The 23,498-nt window shown below is 47.3% G+C and overlaps 1 protein-coding gene across 1 annotated transcript in view; it reads right to left on the bottom strand.

The window, feature by feature from the left end:
• LOC143925124 (uncharacterized) overlaps positions 1-23,498 on the bottom strand; it is a 91,294-nt gene that overhangs the window by 20,855 nt on the left and 46,941 nt on the right. The window contains exons 3-10 of the mRNA XM_077449741.1: positions 20,919-21,200; positions 20,627-20,698; positions 19,603-19,704; positions 19,456-19,500; positions 15,382-15,480; positions 15,147-15,200; positions 11,680-11,724; positions 8,590-8,688 (exon numbers count right to left, since the gene is read on the bottom strand). Coding sequence (XP_077305867.1) covers positions 8,590-8,688; positions 11,680-11,724; positions 15,147-15,200; positions 15,382-15,480; positions 19,456-19,500; positions 19,603-19,704; positions 20,627-20,698; positions 20,919-21,200 — 798 coding nt within the window. The remainder of the gene's footprint in view (positions 1-8,589; positions 8,689-11,679; positions 11,725-15,146; positions 15,201-15,381; positions 15,481-19,455; positions 19,501-19,602; positions 19,705-20,626; positions 20,699-20,918; positions 21,201-23,498) is intronic.

Raw genomic sequence — 23,498 nt, 5'->3', positions numbered from 1 at the left:
GACTAATGCGTTGACTGCAAATATTGCAGATGGCAACGCTATTGTCAGCAGCGGACACGTTAAAAAAAGCCCACACTGCGGAGCCATGTGCCGGTGTCCTGGGAGCACCAGATGTGACCGTACATGGTTGATGCCTCGCTCCTGATACATTTGCAGTCTGCTTTGTCCCTCCTGTGCAATGTAAGTTATTCCTGCTTCTCCTCCCTATCTGCTGGTCCATATCTCCCTCTGAACTCCCCTCCTCTACCTCTCTTGTGGGCACCCACGTGACATCACTAGACACGTCATCATCAACGTCACCTTCCCCACCGCTATAAGTAGAGATCTCGGAGTAGGCAGCAACACCGGGGACCAACCTCCTCCTTGGGCTGATCTGGGTACTGTCGTCAGACTGCTGAGTAGCGGTTGTTGCTACCTCCTCTTCCTGATCCAATACCAAGAGTGGCTGCGCATCAGAAATGTCCTCTTGATATGGATCGGAAAATAATTCCTGTGACTCAAGCGGAAGGTATGTGGTGGTGGTGGTGTTGTTGGTGGTAGTGTTTTTGGGGGTGCACATAGCAGAGAGTGAAGAAGAGGGTGCAGATCGAGAGGATGAGGAGGGTGCAGAAGAGTAAGGCTGAGTGAGCCACTCAACCAAGTCTGGTGCGTCCTTTAACCACTTTCAGACCGGACCATTTTGCTGGTAAATGACCAGAGGTCTTTTTACAATTTGGCACTGCGCTGTTTAACTGGTAATTGCGCGGTCATGCAATGTTGTACCCAAACGAAATTTGCGTCCTTTTCTTCCCCACAAATATAGCTTTCTTTTAAAGGTATTTGACTGACTCTGCGATTTTTATTTTTTGCGATATAAACGTAAAAAGACCACAAATTTTGAAAAAAAATGATATTTTCTACTTTTTGTTATTAGAAAAATCTAATAAACTCAATTTTAGTCATACATTTAGGCCAAAATGTATTCAGCCACATGTCTTTGGTAAAAAAAAAGTCAATAACTGTATATTTATTGGTTTGCGCAAAAGTTGTCACATCTACAAACTAAGGTACGTTTTCTGGAATTTACGCAGCTTTTAGTTTACGACTGCCTATCTCATTTCTTGAGGTGCTAAAATGGCAGGGCAGTACAAAACCCCCCCAAATGACCCCATTTTGGAAAGTAGACCCCCTAAGGAAATTGATAAGTGGCATGTTGAGCCCATTAAATATTTTATTTTTTTGCCTCAAGCGATTGAATAATGACAAAAAAAATTTTTTTTTTTTTTTTTACACAAAGTTGTCACTAAATGATATATTGCTCACACATGCTATGGGCATATGTGAAATGACACCCCAAAATAAATTCTGCTGCTTCTCCTGAGTACGGGGATACCACATATGTGGGACTTTTTGGGAGCCTAGCCGCGTACGGGGCCCCGAAAACCAAGCACCGCCTTCAGGCTTTCTAAGGGCGTAAATTTTTGATTTCACTTCTCACTACCTATTACAGTTTTGAAGGCCATAAAATGCCAAGATGGCACAAAACCCCCACAAATGACCCCATTTTAGAAAGTAGACACCCCAAGCTATTTGCTGAGAGGCATGTTGAGTCCATGGAGTATTTTATATTTTGCCACAAGTTGCGGGAAAATTACAAACTTTTTTTTTTTTCCACAAAGTTGTCACTAAATGATATATTGCTCACGCATGCCATGGGCATATGTGAAATGACACCCCAAAATAAATTCTGCTGCTTCTCCTGAGTACGGGGATACCACATATGTGGGACTTTTTGGGAGCCTAGCCGCGTACGGGGCCCCGAAAACCAAGCACCGCCTTCAGGCTTTCTAAGGGCGTAAATTTTTGATTTCACTTCTCACTACCTATTACAGTTTTGAAGGCCATAAAATGCCAAGATGGCACAAAACCCCCACAAATGACCCCATTTTAGAAAGTAGACACCCCAAGCTATTTGCTGAGAGGCATGTTGAGTCCATGGAGTATTTTATATTTTGCCACAAGTTGCGGGAAAATTACAAACTTTTTTTTTTTTCCACAAAGTTGTCACTAAATGATATATTGCTCACGCATGCCATGGGCATATGTGAAATGACACCCCAAAATAAATTCTGCTGCTTCTCCTGAGTACGGGGATACCACATATGTGGGACTTTTTGGGAGCCTAGCCGCGTACGGGGCCCCGAAAACCAAGCACCGCCTTCAGGCTTTCTAAGGGCATTACAGTTTTGAAGGCCATAAAATGCCAAGATGGCACAACCCCCCCCCCCCCAAATGACCCAATTTTGGAAAGTAGACACCCCTAAATTTAGGGGTACACTAGTCAGACTAGGTAATAAATGGCGGGTGCCCTGAAACTATAAAAAAATAACTAACCAACCAGCGTCACCTGTAACAGTTATATGGTGATCACTGGTGAAAGGGTTAACTAGGGGGCAATCAGGGGGCTTTATGCAGTAGTATATGGGGGTCCCTGGCGCTATAAAAAGCTGCGGCGAACCTAAATACCTACCTGCCTAACTAGCGTCACCTGTGACACTAATACAGCGATCAGAAAAACGATCGCTTATTAGGCTGGGTTCACACTGGAGCGATGCGGGAACGCCACGAATCCGCAGCGGGTTCCCGCATCGCATGCCTCCCGGCGGCAGTTCACACTGCCCTATGCGAACTGCTGGGAGTGTCAGTGAAATGTTAATGACACCCCCAGATCAGTTCGCATATCGCAGTGCGATCTGCAAACTCGGATCGCATGGTGTGAACACCCATGTGATCCGATTCTGCTGCGGACCAAAAAAAGGGTCCCGTGCGAATTTGCGGCGGGTGCGGCGGGTGCGGCGCGAATTCAGCCATACTATCTGTATGGCTGAACTCGAATCGCACAGAGATCGGATGTGATTTGCACTGCAGTGCGGTGCAAATCACATTCGTTCTCATAAACCGCTGCAATGTGAACCCAGCCTTAGTGACACTGGCGACGGGGGGTGATCACGGGGTTAAACCTTTATTGGGGGGGTTAGGGGGGTACCCTAGAACTAAAGGGGGCTAACCCTAACTGCCCTAACAGTTATTACAGTCACAAATGACACCAATGCAAAAAAAAAAAAAAAAAAATGCAATTGGTGTCACTGTGACTGGGGGGGCAGGGGTGATTGGGGGGGTGATTGGGGGGGTGATCGGGGGGGTGTGAGTGTGCCTGGCATGTTCTACTGTGTAGTGTCGTGTTGGTGCAACTCACCGATCCTCTCTCCTCGGTGCCGGAACGAAAAATACCGACACGGAGGAGAGATTACATCACTTCCTCTCCTGTGTTTACATTACAGGAGAGGAAGTGATGTCACGGAGCATTTCTATTCGTCGGGAGCGATCGCGAGGGGGTGGCCATGAATGAATGGCCGCCCCCTCATCCCGGATCGCTCCCGAACGAATACCGACCGCCGCAGGCACCGGGGGGGGGGTCCGATCGGGCCCCCCACCCGTGGGAAGGCAGGGACGTATATATACGCCCATATGCCTGCCCGTGCCATTCTGTCGACGTATATCGTCGTGCGGCGGTCGGCAAGTGGTTAAAGTAATTGAACGCACCTTCTGCAACTTCCCACTTTGGCTCAAGGCTGTTGCTCCTGCCCTACCGCTACCACCCCTGCGGAGGGGCCTGCCTCTTCCTCTGCCTGTCATTTTTTAAATCACCCTGTGACAAAACTCTTAGGCCGTGTACACACGGGCGGACTGTTCGCCCAACCTTGTCCGCTGAACAGTGTTTGGGCGGACAGTCCGCTCGTGTGTGGGCTTTCAGCGGACAGTTTCAGCGGACAGTTGGACGGACAAAGTCTTTCGGAAATTCCGAAAAACTGTCCGCTGAAACTGTGTTTGAGCGAACAGTCCGCCCGTGTGTGGGCCTGTCCGCTGTACTTTCGAAATGAGCGGACTGTTCCCGCTCGGAAAGTCCGCCCATTTCGAGCGCGTGTACAGGTAGGCGGGGCCCGCGAAGGAGACGTCGCGGGCTCCGCCGCCTGGAATGGGCTTAAAGGGGAACCCCAACGCCGAAAAAAATCGGCGTGGGGGTTCCTCCAAAGTCCACACCAGACCCTTGTCCGAGCACGCTACCCGGCCGGCCAGGAAAGGGGGGCGAGCGAGCGCGCCCCCCCTCCTGAGCCGTACCAGGCCGCGTGCCCTCAACATGGGGGGTGCCTTGGGGAAGGGGGGGCCGCGCGGCCCCCCCACCCCAAAGCACCTTGTCCCCATGTTGATGAGGACAAGGGCCTCTTCCCGACAACCCTGGCCGTTGGTTGTCGGGGTCTGCGGGCGGGGGGCTTATCGGAATCCGGGAGCCCCCTTTAAGAAGGGCGCCCCCGGATACCGGCCCCCCACCCTATGTGAATGAGTATGGGGTACAATGTACCCCTACCCATTCACCTGTGAAATAAAGTACAAAAAAAAACACAACACAGGGGAAAAAATATTTTATTGCACAGCTCCGGGGGTCTTCCGTCTTCGGGGGTCTTCTCGCCGGACTCCTCCGCTATGTGTGTGTAGCTCTTTTACTAGCGGAGGAGTCCGGCTTTCTTCCTCCCCGCCGCCGGCCTCTTCTCCCGACTTCGGGGGTCTTGTCCCCCTCTTCGGTTCTTCTGCCGGGCCACCGCGCCTTCTTGTAGCTCTTTTGCAGGCGGTGGCCCGGTCTTCTGTCGCCGCTGCCTTCCGTTCTTCTGTCGCCGCCTTCGGTTCTTCTGCCGGGCCACCGCGCCTTCTTGTAGCTCTTTTACAGGCGGTGGCCCGGTCTTCTGTCGCCACTGTCGCTGTCGCCGCCTTCCGTTCTTGTTCTTCTTCTTGTTCTTCTTCTTCTTCTCCAGGCGATGTTGACACGTCGCTCCCTCCGGCCGGAATGCCAGAGCCGCGCTGTGCGGTCACTTATATAGTGACAATGGGGCGGGGTCACATGGTATATGTCACATGGGTTGGTCACATGGGTTGATGTCACATGGGGACTATGACATCGTAAGGGGGCGGGGTCACCATGTGACCAACCCATGTGACATATACCATGTGACCCCGCCCCATTGTCACTATATAAGTGACCGCACAGCGCGGCTCTGGCATTCCGGCCGGAGGGAGCGACGTGTCAACATCGCCTGGAGAAGAAGAAGAAGAACAAGAAGAAGAACAAGAACGGAAGGCGGCGACAGCGACAGCGGCGACAGAAGACCGGGCCACTGCCTGTAAAAGAGCTACAAGAAGGCGCGGTGGCCCGGCAGAAGAACCGAAGGCGGCGACAGAAGAACGGAAGGCAGCGGCGACAGAAGACCGGGCCACCGCCTGCAAAAGAGCTACAAGAAGGCGCGGTGGCCCGGCAGAAGAACCGAAGAGGGGGACAAGACCCCCGAAGTCGGGAGAAGAGGCCGGCGGCGGGGAGGAAGAAAGCCGGACTCCTCCGCTAGTAAAAGAGCTACACACACATAGCGGAGGAGTCCGGCGAGAAGACCCCCGAAGACGGAAGACCCCCGGAGCTGTGCAATAAAATATTTTTTCCCCTGTGTTGTGTTTTTTTTTGTACTTTATTTCACAGGTGAATGGGTAGGGGTACATTGTACCCCATACTCATTCACATAGGGTGGGGGGCCGGTATCCGGGGGCGCCCTTCTTAAAGGGGGCTCCCGGATTCCGATAAGCCCCCCGCCCGCAGACCCCGACAACCAACGGCCAGGGTTGTCGGGAAGAGGCCCTTGTCCTCATCAACATGGGGACAAGGTGCTTTGGGGTGGGGGGGCCGCGCGGCCCCCCCTTCCCCAAGGCACCCCCCATGTTGAGGGCACGCGGCCTGGTACGGCTCAGGAGGGGGGGCGCGCTCGCTCGCCCCCCTTTCCTGGCCGGCCGGGTAGCGTGCTCGGACAAGGGTCTGGTGTGGACTTTGGGGGAACCCCCACGCCGATTTTTTTCGGCGTTGGGGTTCCCCTTTAAGCCCATTCCAGGCGGCGGAGCCCGCGACGTCTCCTTCGCGGGCCCCGCCTACCTGTACACGCGCTCGAAATGGGCGGATTTGCCTCCGCCTTACGTGGGCGAGTCCGTTCATTTCAAAAGTTGAGCGGACTGTTTGGCAAACAGTTCGTTGAAACAGTCCGCTCGTGTGTGGGCAAGTCCGCTCATGCAAATTTTGAGCGGACTGTTTGCCGAAACTGTTTGACGAACAAGGTTGGGCAAACAGTCCGCGCGTGTGTACGCGGCCTTAGTCCCTATACCGCTGAAGGACTGCTGCAGTATAGGGCAGCGGTCAGCAGTGGTGCACCTCAACCCTATCTATTGTGGACCGATACCGGTCCTTACAGAACAGCAGACTGTACCTCACTCAACCCTATGTACTGTAGCACACTTCACCAAGTTACCAGTCCTTATAAGGACCTTTGTGGACCAAGTAGGTTGTGTGTGACTGATTAGCAGACTGTACGTCAGTCCCTATACTGCTGAAGGACTGCTGCAGTATAGGGCAGCGGTCAGCAGTGGTGCACCTCAACCCTATCTACTGTGGACCGATAACAGTCCTTATAGAATAGCAGACTGTACCTCACTCAACCCTATGTACTGTAGCACCCTAGACCAAGTTACCAGTCCTTATAAGAACTTTTGTGGACCAAGCAGGTTGTGTGTTAGTGATTAGCAGACTGTACGTCAGTCCCTATACGAATGAAGGACTGCTGCAGTATAGGGCAGCGGTCAGCAGTGGTGCACCTCAACCCTATCTATTGTGGACCGATAGCGGTCCTTACAGAACAGCAGACTGTACCTCACTCAACCCTATGTACTGTAGCACCCTACACAGACCAAATTACCAGTCCTGATAAAGAGCTTTGTGGAACAAGTGAGTTGTGAATGATTAGCAGACTGCAGCAGAAGGGCAGCAGTCAAGTATAATATTCTTTCTATATTTGGAAGAAAGAATATTATACGTGTACAAGCCTATTACCATACCACTGATACCAGTCCTGAAAAGAACCTTTGTGGAGCTAATAGTAACAGCAACTCTTTAAACTGACCCTCACTGCCTGACACACTGCTTCCTTCCTGTCCCTATACAAAGTGGCAAAGAAGAGGAGACTGGAACAATTAGTGGTTACTGGAATAGCACTTTTGTGGACCTGATAGTAACAGCTAATGATGATGATGATGATGATGATGACTAAACTGACTCTCCCTGCAGCACACACCGTCCTTTCCCTTTCTCAAACTGACAAAAGACACTCAGGCTGCTGCAAGAATCAGTAGCACAGCAAACCTATATACACCTAACACCTATACCAGTCCTGAAAAGAACTTTTGTGTACCAAATAGCTAGCGATTTATCTCTCCCTGCTCCACACAGCAACCTTTCCCTATAGTGACAGAAGAAAGAATGTAAAATGGCCGCCAGATCGGGTGTATTTATAGGTTAGGGGGAATGTCCAAGTGTCCATGTGCTGTCATGTCTCAATTGGCTGTCCTGTACCCCATGATAGACGTGTCATCATAGGTCAAAGTTCGCCGAACGAGCGGACCGCGAACGTCCGAAATTCGCCGCGAAACGACCGCCGGGCGAACGGTTCGGCCATCACTACTCTTCCTCATTTAATCAACTTCCTCAACCACCATGCCCCCCTCTTCTTTATTATCCACCTGCCTTCATTGGTCATCCCCATTTTTTTCATCATCCAAACGTATTCATCAGTCACCAACGACCACCCCCCTTTTGCATCTTCCACTTGCCTTTATCAGCCACCACCGACCACCCTCCCTTCATCATTTACATACCTTCATCAACCACCATGTTCCCTTCTTCATCATCCACCCATCTTTATCGACCACCACTGACCATCCTCTCCTTCTTTATCATCCATCCATCTTCATCAAATATCACTGAGCTCCCCCCTTCATCATTCCCCCACCTTCATCCACCATCACCAACCATGTCCCTCTTCTTCATCATCCACCTATCTTCATTGACCACCACTCACCATCCTCTCCTTCTTTATCATTTACCCACCTTTAACGACCAACACCGACCATGCCTCCCTCTTCTTTATCATTCCCTCACCTTCATCAACCACCGATGACCATGTCCCTCCCCCCTTCATCGTTCACCCAACCCTTCATTGACCACTGTTCTCCCATTACCCTGGAAAATCTCCAGCTTGGGCAGTTTAAAAAATTCACGGGTTTGCTACTGCGCCCATCAGAGTTTGTCCTGCCCAATTGCTGAACATTGACACATTGAGGTCTGTGGATACTTCACTATCTCTGCCTCATTGTAGGCGTTCTCAGATGCCCCACCTTTCCCACCGTTCCCCATCGATCTGAAGAATGATGCTACTGTAGAGGTCAGGTAGGTTTCCCGCCCTCTTTTCCCCAGGTAAAGCCCAAACCTCTGTAATAAATGTTTGCATTGGATGGAGTGGGAATGGTTAGAACTTCTGTCTGTGTTTTTCTTTTTGGCGTCTGACTGTGGGGGTGGGGATTTGTTTTGTTGTCTTCTGGATGAACGTCAATCAAATGTGAAAAAGTACATTGAGTGGAGAGGATAATTGTTTTTTCTCCCCCATAACAAAACTTCTATATGCCAAATCTCACCATCTGTGCCATCTTTGCCATTCTGGCCTGGAGGTCCCGCAATTCCTGGTGAGCCCGTCAATCCACCCATCCCCTTCTCTCCCTTCTGTCCAGGAGTACCTGAGATCAATCGACCAATTAGACACACGCACAATGGAATCATTCGTTTTGTTTTGATTCATTATTTAAATCATTTTGTTTAGTTAAATTTGTTAAAATCGTTTTTGGAATTCATTTTGTAGATTTATTTTCAAATTTTATTAAAGTTTTCCAAATTCGTTTAAATTGAATTAAATTGAATTAAATTAAATTATACTATTGGGGGGTATTATGCCCCTTTGTTGGTGTCGATGGCAGAAGATGTGCCCCATTGCTAGTGTGAGTGGGGGGGCAGACTTTGGCCATAGAGAGTAGAGAAGAATTGTGCCCCGACATTGGTGTCATTGGGCCCAATGAGGGATTGAGCCCCATCATTTGTGTAATTGGGCCCAATGAGGGATTGTGCCCCATCATTGGTTTCATTGGGCCCAATGAGAGATTTTGCCCCATCCTTGGTCCCAATGAGGAATTGTGCCCCATCATTGGTGTCATTGAGCCCAATGAGGGATTGTGCCCCATCAGTAGTGTCATTGGGCCCGATTGTTGGTGTCATTGGGAGGAATTGTGCCTCTTCATTGGTCTCAGTGGGGTAGGGGGGGATTATGCCTCTTTGTTGATGTTGGTGGCAGGAGATGTGCCCCATCGCTAGTGTCTGGGGGGGGGGGCAGACTGTTGCCAATGGGAGTAGAGAAGGTCAATTGGGAATTGTGCCCCATCATTGGTGTCATTGGGCCCAATGAGGAATTGTGCCCCGTCATTGGTGTCATTGGGCCCAATGAGGAATTGTGCACCGTCATTGGTGTCATTGGGCCCAATGAGGAATTGTGCCCCGTCATTGGTGTCATTGGGCCCAATGAGGAATTGTGCACCGTCATTGGGCCCAATGAGAGATTTTGCCCCATCATTGGTGTCATTGGGCCCAATGAGGAATTGTGCCCCATCATTGGTGTCATTGAGCCCAATGAGGGATTGTGCCCCATCAGTAGTGTCATTGGGCCCGATTGTTGGTGTCATTGGGAGGAATTGTGCCTCTTCATTGGTCTCAGTGGGGGGGGGGGGGGATTATGCCTCTTTGTTGATGTTGGTGGCAGGAGATGTGCCCCATCGCTAGTGTCAGTGAGGGGGGGGGGCAGACTGTTGCCAATGGGAGTAGAGAAGGTCAATTGGGAATTGTGCCCCGTCATTGGTGTCATTGGGCCCAAAGAGGGATTGTGCCCCGTCATTGGTGTCATTGGGCCCAATGAGGGATTGTGCCCCGTCATTAGTGTCATTGGGCCCAATGAGGGATTGTGCCCCGTCATTAGTGTCATTGGGCCCAATGAGGGATTGTGCCCCGTCATTAGTGTCATTGGGCCCAATGAGGGATTGAGCCCCATCATTGGTGTAATTGGGCCCAATGAGGGATTATGTCCCGTCATTTATTTCATTGGGCCCAATGAGAGATTTTAACCCATCATTGGTGTCATTGGGCCCAATGAGGAATTGTGCCCCATCATTGGTGTCATTGAGCCCAATGAGGGATTGTGCCCCATCAGTAGTGTCATTGGGCCCGATTGTTGGTGTCATTGGGAGGAATTGTGCCTCTTCATTGGTCTCAGTGGGGGAGGGGGGGGGATTATGCCTCTTTGTTGATGTTGGTGGCAGGAGATGTGCCCCATCGCTAGTGTCAGTGAGGGGGGGGGGGGGGCAGACTGTTGCCAATGGGAGTAGAGAAGGTCAATTGGGAATTGTGCCCCGTCATTGGTGTCATTGGGCCCAAAGAGGGATTGTGCCCCGTCATTGGTGTCATTGGGCCCAATGAGGGATTGTGCCCCGTCATTAGTGTCATTGGGCCCAATGAGGGATTGTGCCCCGTCATTAGTGTCATTGGGCCCAATGAGGGATTGTGCCCCGTCATTAGTGTCATTGGGCCCAATGAGGGATTGAGCCCCATCATTGGTGTAATTGGGCCCGATGAGGGATTATGCCCCGTCATTTATTTCATTGGGCCCAATGAGAGATTTTAACCCATCATTGGTGTCATTGGGCCCAATGAGGAATTGTGCCCCGTCATTGGTGTCATTGGGCCCAATGAGGGATTGTGCCCCGTCATTGGTGTCATTGGGCCCAATGAGGGATTGTGCCCCGTCATTGGTGTCATTGGGCCCAATGAGGGATTGTGCCCCGTCATTGGTGTCATTGGGCCCAATGAGGAATTGTGCCCCGTCATTGGTGTCATTGGGCCCAATGAGGGATTGTGCCCCGTTATTGGTGTCATTGGGCCCAATGAGGGACTGTGCCCCGTCACTGGTGTCATTGGGCCCCATTGTTGGTGTCATTGGGAGGAATTGTGCCTCTTCATTGGCCTCAGTGGGGGAGGGGGGGGGATTATGCCCCTTTGTTGATGTTGGTGGCAGGAGATGTGCCCCATCGCTAGTGTCAGTGGGGGGGGGGGGGGGCAGACTGTTGCCAATGGGAGTAGAGAAGGTCTCAATGTTGGTGGGAATAACCAGTGCCCCATCGTTGTTAGTAGGAGGAATTGTATCTCATTATTGATGTAATTTTGCCCAATTGTTGGTGTCATTAGGAGGAATTGTGCTCCATCGTTGGGGTATTTGGGAGGAATTGTGCTCCTTCATTGGGCCCAGTGGGCGAAAATTATGCCCCATTGCTGGTATCAGTGGATGAAATAGTATCCCAAGGGGCGGATAAAAGCAAGCATCTGGCCACCGGGCCGCAGTTTGGAGACCACTGTTCTATAGTATTCCCCTTCACTCCTCCCCTGGCTGTGCATAAAAGGTTACGTATGGAGCTGTAGGGAGGGGCGGAGGAGCTAGGCCAGCACAGGCAGTAACTAGACACTCCTGACATGCAAGCACAGCAGGGGCAGTGCCAAGTAGGGGATTGAGTCTGCCGAAGAAGTCACATTTTTCATCAAGCTCAGAAATGCATTGCAAGAGAATAAAACCCTCAATTTCCTGAGCTTCCTCTGTAATATACGTTCCCACAGGATAGAGGGGCAGATGGTCTCACCTGGCGGTCCAAAGCTTCCTTTCTGACCAGCATCCCCTTTGGCTCCTGGAAGAGTAGATCTCAGTTAGGAAATGTTAGAAGGGTTCTCGGAGGGGGAACCTACAGCTGCTGACCTTGAACCCCCAAATGTGAACATTGAAAGTTGCGGGGTTTGGAGCCTGGGGGCTACACAACACTCAGGTGTGAATGGGGAATTTAAGGAAAAAAATATATTGTTTCATTCTTTAGATTCATCAAAATCATAAGGAAATCATTTGAAATGCACAATGAAAGCGAAACGCGTCCAACTGGTTCATTCTTCACCAACGTAATAGAGATTCCATAGACATACGTAGCACCCTCCTAGATAGGTCCTAGGATTAGGTAAGTTTCGTTTTGGCTCACTGGCTGTGTTGATTGCCCCTGGCCAAGGGTGTACCTACAGGGGTCCCAACCCCACCACGCCCCCCCAGGGGGGCCCGTGCAGCTCCCCTGTACACTCCGAGAGGAGGGGCGGCGGAGGCGGCATATAGAGGAACCGGATCTCTCCATTTTCCTCCATGCCCGCTTCTCCTCCTCACCCTCCCACAGGTATTCAGCAGCTATAGTATAGTACATTGGTTCCTCTATATGCAGCTGCCCCCGTCACCCCTCCTATCCATATCCTGCTGCCCCCCCGAGCCCCTGTGTGCTCCCCCCCCCCTCAGTGTTGACAGGTTCCCCTCTCGCCCCTATCCTGCCAGCTGCTGCAGGGAATGTGCCAAGGTGGAGAGCGGGGGGAAGGGGCGAGTAAATGTGTCACTTACCGGCCCCTTCCTTTTCTGAATGGACATTCGGTAATCGGCATCCATTCATAAATAGTAAATTGTGTTTACTATGTTTCAATTTGTGAATGAAGGGGAAGAGCTCTCTCTCCGTCCATTCATTCTGTGCTGCTGAGGCTGCAGAGATGGAGATTGGGGGATCCTGTCCTCAATTTTCTTTCTCTGTCCGAAAAAGGTGATGCATTAGACCCCTGATATCTCAGCCAAGCCCCCCCCCCCCACCCCCCACTATGGGTCCTAAAAAAAATTGTTAAAAAATAATTGTGTAAAAAACAAATTATAAAAAATAAAAATTAAATATCAAAAATAAAAAAACGACCAGGGTCACAAAGGTCGCACATGCGACTGGGCCCTAGTGCTCCGCCACCATGGGGTGGGGGGGGGGGGGGGGCGCTGCAGAACATTTGAAAGGATATTGCTGCAGGACCGTAATAAAGGGTCCGACGATCAGAGTAAAGGGCCCTGGGATCAGCAGGAAAGGCCCTTACCGGGGGGTTAGGTGTACCCTTCGTGGTTTCTTGCACCGGGTCCTGAAGGTTCTAGGTATACCTCTGGTTCTGACCCATTCTATGTTTCAGTGGCTACAGAACTGACTGCTTCCCCCTGGTTGGTACAGAATGTTCTGGAAGTTGATGGGCAGGAAGAGTCTAATCAGCAGCTGAATATTCATACAGCCCTGGTCAAACCCTGCGGAAAGGTGCCCAGATGGTGACTGGGAGTCCGTATAAATACTCTGAGACTGAAAGCAGCCTGGTCTTTTTGCCTGAGGAGGAGATCACAGCCTAGGGGAGCTGCTGGCCCCCAAGGCCATTCTACCATGTGCTTACGGAGTTGGGATAACCGAGGGTCTATGCTACTGAGAGCTGCTGAAGCTGACTGAGGGACTGTCATCTGAGGATCCAGTCGGGTATCATGGGTCACCACCAGAACTAGTGTCCCCAGTGGAAAATCTCCCCTTTATTACTTTTCTGGGGAAAACCCAAAATTTGGGATCTTCTTTTTACTTTTCTCCTTAATGGGGGGCACAAACAGCAATAAAAACTGACAGGTGTTCTAATCCCTCTTCAGTTAATCCCAAACTAAAAAAAAAGGTTTTGCCTTGAGTTATAGTTTAAATACCAGGAGGGTGCTACCTACAGAGTGCAGAGTTCAGGAGGGTGTTACATACAAGGTACAGAGTTCAGGAGGGTGCTACATACAAGGTACAGAGTTCAGGAGGGTGCTACATACAGAGTGTAAAGTCCAGGAGGGTGCTATATACAGAGTGCAGAGTTCAAGAGGGTGCTATGTACAGAGTGCAGAGTTCAGGAGGGTGCTATGTACAGAGTTCAGGAGGGTGCTACGTACAGAATGCAGAGTTCAGGAGAGTGCTACATACAGAGTGCAGAGTTCAGGAGGGTGCTACCTACAGAGTAGAGAGTGCAGAGTTCAGGAGGGTGTTACATACAAAGTGCAGGGTTCAGGAGGGTGCTATGTACAGATGGCAGAGCTCAGGAGGGTGCTACGTACAGAGTGCAGAGTTCAAGAGGGCGCTACATACAGAATGCAGCGTTCAGGAGTGCGCTTTGTACAGAGTGTAGAGTTCAGAAGGGTGTTACATACAGGGTGCAGAGTTCAAGAGGGTGCTGTTTATAGATGGCAGAGCTCAGGAGGGTGCTAAATACAAAGTGCAGAGTTCAGGAGGGTGCTACGTACAGAGTGCAGAGTTCAGGAGGGTGCTACGTACAGAGTGCAGAGTTCAGGAGGGTGCTACGTACAGAGTGTAGAGTTCAGGAGGGTGCTACCTACAGAGTGCAGAGTTCAGGAGGGTGCTACCTACAGAGTGCAGAGTTCTGGAGGGTGCTACCTACAGAGTGCAGAGTTCAGGATGGTGCTACCTACAGAGTGCAGAGTTCAGGAGGGTGCTACCTACAGAGTGCAGAGTTCAGGAGGGTGCTACGTACAGAGTGCAGAGTTCAGGAGGGTGCTACGTACAGAATGCAGAGTTCAGGAGGGCGCTACCTACAGAGTGCAGAGTTTAGGAGGGTGCTACCTACAGAGTGCAGAGTTTAGGAGGGTGCTACCTACAGAGTGCAGAGTTCAGGATGGTGCTACCTACAGAGTGCAGAGTTCAGGAGGGTGCTATCTACAGAGTGCAGAGTTAAGGAGGGTGCTAAATACAGAGTGCAGAGTTAAGGAGGGTGTCACATACAAAGTGCAGAGTTCAGGAGGGTGCTACGTACAGAGTGCAGAGTTCGGGAGGGTGCTACGTACAGAGTGCAGAGTCCTGGAGGGTGCTACATACAGAGTACAGAGTTCAAGAGGGCGCTATATACAGAGTGCAGCTTTCAGGAGTGCGCTTTGTACAGAGTGTAGCGTTCAGAAGGATGTTACATACAGGGTGCAGAGTTCAGGAGGGTGCTACATACAGAGTGCTGAGTTTAGGAGGGTGTCAGGCTTTTGTGTTTAGAAGTGATAGTAGTAAGTAGGAAGCACAGGCCCAAGCAATGTTTCAGCTAAAAAAGAAGCCATACTGTATACTTTATATACATATTAGAAAACTGCAACAATGTTGCACAAAACTACAAGCTGGGAAGTGGGAAGCGCCCGGTGTGAGGTATCATGGACTGTACATGGATGGAGTGGAATGGGCTCAGTACAGGGAGCGGGTAATGATTGGTCTACCTGGCTCTCCTCTCTCTCCCTTCGTTCCGCTAGGTCCGCGTAATCCAGGCACTCCTGTACAGGAGGAAACACACGAGGGTTATCAATGGGGTATAGTAGCTGAACAGCCCCGACCCCAGACTCCTCCTCAGACTGGATTAGAAGTTTACTGGCTGTGAATTGTGAACGGCGAAGTGCGCAATGATGTCATCAGACCGCGGTCCTTAATCACACCTTTTAATTAGTCATTTCTCACCTGAAAATCCATCATGCCCTCTGTCACCTTTGTCTCCCTTCTGTCCCGCGGTGCCCTGGGCACCAGATGGGCCGGAGACACCTGGAGCCCCCGTCTCACCTACAATATGATAATAAACATGGATCCTGGATTACCAATAATAGTATATACACCGCTACCATCTGTATACAGAATGTGCAGAACGAAGAAATGTGTTTCATTTCGATTTGTTTTTTACATTCCTTCTAAATTTGTTTCATTTGTGTTGTTTATTCGAATGGATTCTAATTTCCAAATTCGGTCAATCGAAACGCAATTCAACCAAATTCAGAAAATTCAAATTGATGTAAATTCTGTTTAAATTCAAATCAGATTTCATTCGAAATAGTTATTTATTCTATTTGAATTTCAGAAGATGGTCATATGCATTCTATTCCATTCTGTTCTATTGTTTTTTTTTTATTATTCTATTCTATTCACCCATTTTCTGTTCTATTCTTTTATATTCTATTCTTTATTCTAAATTCAAAATTTGGAAGATGGTTATATTCTTTTTATTTCATTCTATTCTATTGTTTTTTCTATTATAGTCTTTTTTATTCTTTTATTCTTTTCTATTATATTCTTTTCTATTCTATTCTAATTAGAATTTATTCTAGTCAAATTTTCGGAAGAAGGTTATATTCTTTCTATTTTAATCTATTCTATTGTATTCCTCTTATTTTCTATTCTATTCTTTTCTAGTCTATTCTTTTCTATTGCATATGCATTTGAATTTACAAATCAATTTCAGTGGATGGTTATATTCTTTTTTTTATTTTATTCTATTCCTGTATTTTCTATTCTATTTTATTCTGTTCTTTTATTTTCTATTTTATTTTGTTCTGTTTGTTTATTTTCTATTCTATTTTTTTCTGTTTTGCTCTATTCTTTTCTATTTTGGTTTTATTTCCTATTCCATCCCATTATGTTCTATTCGATTTTTATTCTTTTATTTTCTATTCTGTTCTGTTTTACTCTATTATATTCTATTTTTTTATTTTCCTGTTCTATTTTATTCTCTTCAGAAATCCAAATCCGAATTCAATTTAAAAATTATTCCAATTAGAAAGCTATTGGATTTCGAAAACCTTTTGAATTTGGTTCAAAAATGATTCGAATTTGATAAAAAAAAAAAAAAAGGTTTGGATTTTGTACAAAATGTTGTTTCCTTATTTTTGATTCATTTATATTCATTACTATTATAATTCGGAGATTCAGATACATCCGAATTTTAATCTATTCTATTATATTCCTCTTATTTTCTATACTATTCTTTTCAAATCTATTATTTTCCATTGCCTATGTGTTTGAATTTACAAATCAATTTCAGTGGATGGTTATATTCTTTTTTTTATTTTATTCTATTCAATTTTTTATTCTATTCCTGTATTTTCTATTCTATTTTATTCTGTTCTTTTATTTTCTATTTTATTTTGTTCTGTTTGTTTATTTTCTATTCTATTTTTTTCTGTTTTGCTCTATTCTTTTCTATTTTGGTTTTATTTCCTATTCTATCCCTTTATGTTCTATTTGATTTTTATTCTTTTATTTTCTATTCTGTTCTGTTTCACTCTATTATATTATATTTTTTTTATTTTCCTGTTCTATTTTATTCTCTTCAGAAATCCAAATCCGAATTCAATTTAAAAATGATTCCAATTAGAAAGCTATTGGATTTCGAAAACTATTTGAATTTGGTTCAAAAATGATTCGAATTTGATCAAAAAAAACTATTTGAATGTTGTTTCCTTATTTTTGATTCATTTAAATTCATTACTATTATAATTCGGAGATTCAGATACATCTGAATTTTAGAATGATGAAAAATTCATCTGAATTTCAATTTGGTACCAAACGAGCTGCACATGTCTAAATTGGCTCTAGTATGTGTATGTATAGGGATCTTAGATTGTAAGCTCTGTGGGTACAGGGACTGATATAACTGTACAGCTTATAAAGCACCGAGTGCATTTCCAGCTCTTTGTGCTTCTATTGTCCTGTGTATATCGACTTTCCTCACCACTAAAATTCAGAGCTCTGAAAAATATGCAAATCAGAATGAGTTCATCAGTAATTGTTCACTTTATATTTTTCCCTCCTATCTTATTTTCCCTGATGAAGCCGTTGTATTGACGAAACATGGCGGGTTCTGATCTGTGTGTGTAGCCATCTGGCCTAAAGCAGGAATGTATTCTTTACATTTAGTGATTGCTAGGCTGTAGTTAGCCTGAGCTGAATTATAAGTTTAACCTTCTTGGGTCTCTCCTGGGCTTTGCTTTTGCTGACGGGGAGTGTCCTTGGCAATGGTGCAGGAGGCTACACTCGTCACCCACAAGGAGACCAACTAGGAGATTGTGGTGCAAGTAGGAAGAGGGTAGAAACATTCATAAGTGACCTGATCAGGCATCCTGTCTAGGGGGGTATGTAGGTGGCTGTTGAATCTTCCCAGACCTCCTGTCTGGAGGAGAGGTGTAGGTGAGTGTTGGGTATTCTCAGGCCTCATGCCTGGGGCAGGGACATAGGTGGCCATTATATTTTCCCAGACCATCTGCTTGGAGGAGAGATGTAGGTGGCTGTTGGACCTTCTCAGCTCTCTTGTCTGGGAGAGGGATGTAGGTGGCTGTTGGATCTCCTCAGGCCTGATTTATGGGGATGGGATGTAGGTGGCTGATGGAGCTTCTGAGGCCTCTTATCTGGGAGAGGAATGTAGGTGGCTGTTGGAGCTTCTCAGGCCTCCAGTTTGGGGAGAGGGTGTAAGTGGATTTTGGATCTTCTCAGGCCTCTTGTCTGGGAGAGGAATGTAGGTGGCTGTTGGGGCCTCTCAGTCCTCCTGTCGGGTCGAGGGATGCAGGTGGTTGTTGGAGCTTCTTAGACCTCCAGTCTGGGAGAGGAATGTAGGTGGCTGTTGGGGCCTCTCAGTCCTCCTGTCGGGTCAAGGGATGCAGGTGGTTGTTGGAGCTTCTCAGACCTCCAGTCTGGGGGAGGGATGTAGGTGACTGATGGAGCATTTCTGGCCTCTAGTCTGGGGGAGGATGTAGGTGGGTGTTTCTCAGGCCTCAGGCCTCCTATCTGGGGAAGGAATGTAGGTGGCTGTTGGAGCTTCTCAGGCCTCCTGTAAGGGGAAGGGGTGTGGGTGGCTGTTGAACTTGGACGTTCTCAGGCCTCCTGTATGAGGGAGGGACATAGGTGGTTATTGGGGTTTCTGAGGCCTGCTGCCTGAAGAGGGGGACCATATGTCTGGACAGAGGGTAAGGATGGAGGCTGAGCATGCTAAAAAATAGAACGGAAGTACCATTAAGGAACTTCATCTTAATTGGGGAACCTGAAATGTTGGCCCTCAACTGAAGTGTGGTGGCCTCTCCGTGGGGGAGAGGTGTAGGTGAGTGTTGGATACTCTCATTCCTCATGCCTGGGGCAGGGACAAAGGTGGCCATTATAATTTCCCAGACCATCTGCTTGGAGGAGAGATGTAGGTGGCTGTTGGACCTTCTCAGCTCTCTTGTCTGGGAGAGGGTTGTAGGTGGCTGTTGGATCTCCTCAGGCCTGATTTATGGGGGTGGGATGTAGGTGGCTGATGGAGCTTCTGAGGCCTCTTGTCTGAGGGAAGACTGTAGGTAGCTGTTGAACTTGGACCTTCTCAGGCCTCCTGTATGGAGGAGGGACATAGGTGATTATTGGGGTTTCTGAGGCCTGCTGCCTGAGGACGGGGACCATATGTCTAGACAGAGGTTAAGGATGGATGCCAAGTATGCTAAACAATGGACCTAAAGTACCATTGAAGAAATTCATCTTAATTGAGGAACCTGAAATTCTGGAGAAGCTTGGTCCTCGACTGAAGTGTGATGGCCTCTCCGGGGCAAGTCGGTAGCTGAACTACGTGTCTTACAGTCCATTTTTCGGTCTAGGTTTGGCCCCTCAGCCCTCCTCCCCATTTGATGTGAAAGTACAGAATATACAGTATATGTTGTTGCCATATTTCCCCTGGAGACACAAAAACTAGAAAATAATTTTCATTGTACTGGAACAAGAACGGGTAACGTGAAATTATTTTACCTTTCTGCCCCTCAGGTCCTGGGTCTCCTGCTTCACCTTTCATCCCTGAAGAGGACAGAGATTGCACTCAGCTCACATTATGATCACTGGGAATGATTATGACATCACGAAACCCCCATCATGACATTTATAAAGACTATTCCTCACCATCTCTTCCAATGAGTCCAGCTGGTCCCGGAGGCCCGGGGGGTCCTGGAGGTCCTGGAGGTCCCACTGTGGCTCCACTTCCGCCACCAGCTCCAGGATGTCCTGTAACCAGATTCACAGATGCTCAGACTGCATCACAAGTTTTCAAACGCCATGTATAATGGGTTCACACTACCGCGATACGGGAACGCCGCGAATCCGCGGCGGGTTTCCTGCATCGCATGCCTCCCGGCGGCAGTTCACACTGCCCTATGCGAACTGCTAGGAGTGTCAGTGAAGCGTTAATGACACCCCCAGATCAGTTCGCATATCGCAGTGCGATCTGCAAACTCGGACAGGAATCGGATCGCATGGTGTGAACACCCATGCGATCCGATTCTGCTGCGGACCAAAAAAAAGGGTCCTGTGCGAGTTTGGGGCGGGTGCGATGCGAATTCAGCCATACTATCTGTATGGCCGAACTCGCATCGCACAGAGATCGCATGTGATTTGCACTGCAGTGCGGTGCGAATCACATCCGGGTCTCCTAGCCGCAGCAGTGTGAACCCGGCCTAAATAAGATTCACTTTCCTGGCATTCAGTCCCAGGGGATTTGGCTGTGCACTTGTAATGAATAACCTCAGCCATGTACACCTTAAAAAAATGTAGCAGCCGCCATTTTTGTTTTGCTGATAAAAGAAAACGTTGGCAGTCCTTGTGAATCTGGATCTCTCATCTGTTCCTGTACCTTTAGGAAGCTTTGGGGAAACCTCAAAGTAGCTCGATGTTAAAGTTTAATTTGCTTATATCTCCTCCCCCTTCATCAACATGCTAATGGAATTTTTCAAATAAAACTTCAGTTTTTATTGCATATTTTATGTTAGGCCCGGTGATGTTGTCACAGGGTCTTTGTGCTTCTCTATGCATCGCAGGCAGATCTTGGAGGGTGGGAGGGGCCAGCGTGGTGCTGTACATGGCTTCCATAAGTTTGGTCGGATTTGTAAGCTTTAGTTTCTCGCTCCTTCATGTAATAATGTGATCTCACCTGCGTCCCCCTTCTCCCCTTTCACTCCTGGGGTCCCCGGTGCTCCTCGCTCCCCGTTCATTCCCGGCTTTCCTAATGAAAAGGAAGCAGAGGAATAAAAACTTATCCAGAGTGAAGGACAAAATATTCAGTGATCTGCCAGGAGGACCCAACACAGGAGACAAGATGACAATTCTACCGAATATTCTGCAACAATGTATCAATCGCTATTTACTTTGTTATTCAAAGTATCAGAATCAGATCTGTATTTGTCTCCTGTGTTCTGATTGTTAGGAATGGATGAGATCTGTACCTGGTATCAGGGTGATGTTGTTGATTCTCATGCTGAGCTGGATGTTCTGGTCTTTGATGAATTGGATTTCTTCCTTCAGGTCCTTCAGTCTCGGTGTGGCCTCTGGGGACCCTGCTGACTGCCATGTAGCATTTGTCATGGTTATATCACCCTCCAGCCCAAAATCCGGGGGGGATTCCTGTTTTTCTCCAGTTATCTTATCACTGCTGATGGTCTCACGCAGGCATTTCATGTTGCAGATCTCATTCCTCAATGCTGAGAGCTCATGGCGGATGGACATATCTACCGGGGTCGGGGAGGAGATACAATTATCAGAAACAATTGTTGTATGGGGGTTAATGTATGGTGGGGTGAAGGTTGGTCTTTAGGGGTTTGGGTGTTATTAAAGAAGGAATAGGACTAAGATTAGGGTGAGGGTAATATTTAGGTTGAGTTTAAGGATTAGGTTTAAGGGTTGATGAGCAAGGGCTAGATTGAGGGCAAAAAGTAGAGTTAGGTTTAGGGGTTATAGAGTAAGGATTAGATTGAGGACTAAAGCCCCATACACACTATCAGATTTTCTGCTGATTTTTGTCTTCAGATTTACCAAAACCATGTAGTGCGAGGGCCGGCCTGATTGCATACAAATTGAAACTCCTAAGGTTTGACCTTATATTATATGGTTTTGGTAAATCAGAAGACAAAAATCACCAGAAAATCTGATAGTGTGTGTACGGGGCTTAAAATTAGGTTTATAGGGTTGAAAAGTAGGGATTAGATTGAAGACTTAGACTAGGGTTTGGTTTAGAGGTTAGGATGAGGGTTAATGTTTAGGGGGTTAAGATTAAGGATTGAAGAGTTAGACTAGGGTTTTGTTTAGAGATTGGGGGGTGGGGGTGGGGGTTAATGTTTAGGGGTTTAGGTTGAATTTAAGGGTTAGGATTGAGGGTTGAAGAGTAGAGGCTATGTTGAGGACTAAGATTAGGGTTAGGTTTAGCGGTTAGGATGAGGGTTAATGTTTAGGGGGTTAAGATTAAGGATTGAACAGTTAGACTAGGGTTTTGTTTAGAGATTGGGGGGTGGGGGTTAATGTTTAGGGGTTTAGGTTGAATTTAAGGGTTAGGATAGAGGGTTGAAGAGTAGAGGCTATGTTGAGGACTAAGATTAGGGTTGGGTTTAGAGGTTAGGATGAGGGTTAATGTTTAGTGGTTTAGGCTGATGTTAGGGTTTAGTTTTCAATGTTGATAAGAAAGAAAGAGGTTGAAAACTAAAACTAATATAAAGGTTTGGGTGAGAATTAATGTTTAGGGGTTTAGGTTGAGTTTAAGGGTTGAGGAATAGGGGTTAGGTTGAGGACTAAGAGTATGGTTATATATTTAGAAGTTAGAGTTAATGCTTAGGCGATTAGGTTGGGTTTGAGGGTTTATGAGTAGAGGTTAGGTAAGGTTGAAGACTAAGATTAGGGTTAGGTTTAAAGATTATAGTGTAGAGATTAGATTGAGGACAAAGACCAGGGTTAGGTTTAGTGGTTAGGGTAAGGGTTAATGTTTAGGGGTTAGGTTGAGGACCAAGATTAGAATTGGATATAATAGAGTAGGGATTATATTGAAGACTTAGACTAGGGTTTGGTTTAGAGGTTAGGATGAGGGTTAATGTTTAGGGGTTTAGGATTAAGGGTTGAAGAGTAGAGGCTATGTTGAGGACTAAGATTAGGGTTAGGCTTAGAGGTTAGGATGAGGGTTAATGTTTAGTGGTTTAGGCTGATGTTAAGGTTTAGTTTTCAATGTTGATAAAGAAAGAAAGAGGTTGAAAACTAAAACTAATATAAAGGTTTGGGTGAGAATTAATGTTTAGGGGTTTAGGTTGAGTTTAAGGGTTGAGGAATAGGGGTTAGGTTGAGGACTAAGAGTATGGTTATATATTTAGAAGTTAGAGTTAATGCTTAGGCGATTAGGTTGAGTTTGAGGGTTTACGAGTAGAGGTTAGGTAAGGTTGAAGACTAAGATTAGGGTTAGGTTTAAAGATTATAGTGTAGAGATTAGATTGAGGACAAAGACTAGGGTTAGGTTTAGTGGTTAGGGTAAGGGTTAATGTTTAGGGGTAAGGTTGAGGACCAAGATTAGAATTGGATAGAGTAGAGTAGGGATTAGATTGAAAACTAAGACTAGGGTTAGGGTTAAGAGGTATGGGTGAAGGTTAAAGCTTAGAGGTTTAGGTTTAGTTTAAGGGTTGATGAGTAGAGGTTAGGTTGAGGACTAAGATTAGGGTTAGGTTTAGGAGTTGAAGAGTAGGAATTAGATTGAAGAGTTAGACTAGGGTTTTGTTTAGAGATTGGGGGTGGGGGTTAATGTTTAGGGGTTTAGGTTGAATTTAAGGGTTAGGATTGAGGGTTGAAGAGTAGAGGCTATGTTGAGGACTATGATTAGGGTTGGGTTTAGAGGTTAGGGTGAGGGTTAATGTTTAGGGTTTAGGCTGATCTTAAGGGTTGGGTTTAAGGGTTGATAAGAAAGAAAAAGTTTGAAGACTAGGGTGAGGTGTAAAAGCTGGTTTAAAGATGAATGTTAGGGGTTTAGGTTGAGTTTAAGGATTGATGAGCAGGGG

Source organism: Lithobates pipiens, unplaced genomic scaffold (assembly GCF_037356315.1).
Source record: "Lithobates pipiens isolate NorthernLeopardFrog02 unplaced genomic scaffold, aLitPip1_a1.2 Scaffold_22, whole genome shotgun sequence".
Lineage (NCBI taxonomy): Eukaryota > Metazoa > Chordata > Amphibia > Anura > Ranidae > Lithobates > Lithobates pipiens.
This window is presented reverse-complemented; position numbering and strand designations above follow the sequence as displayed.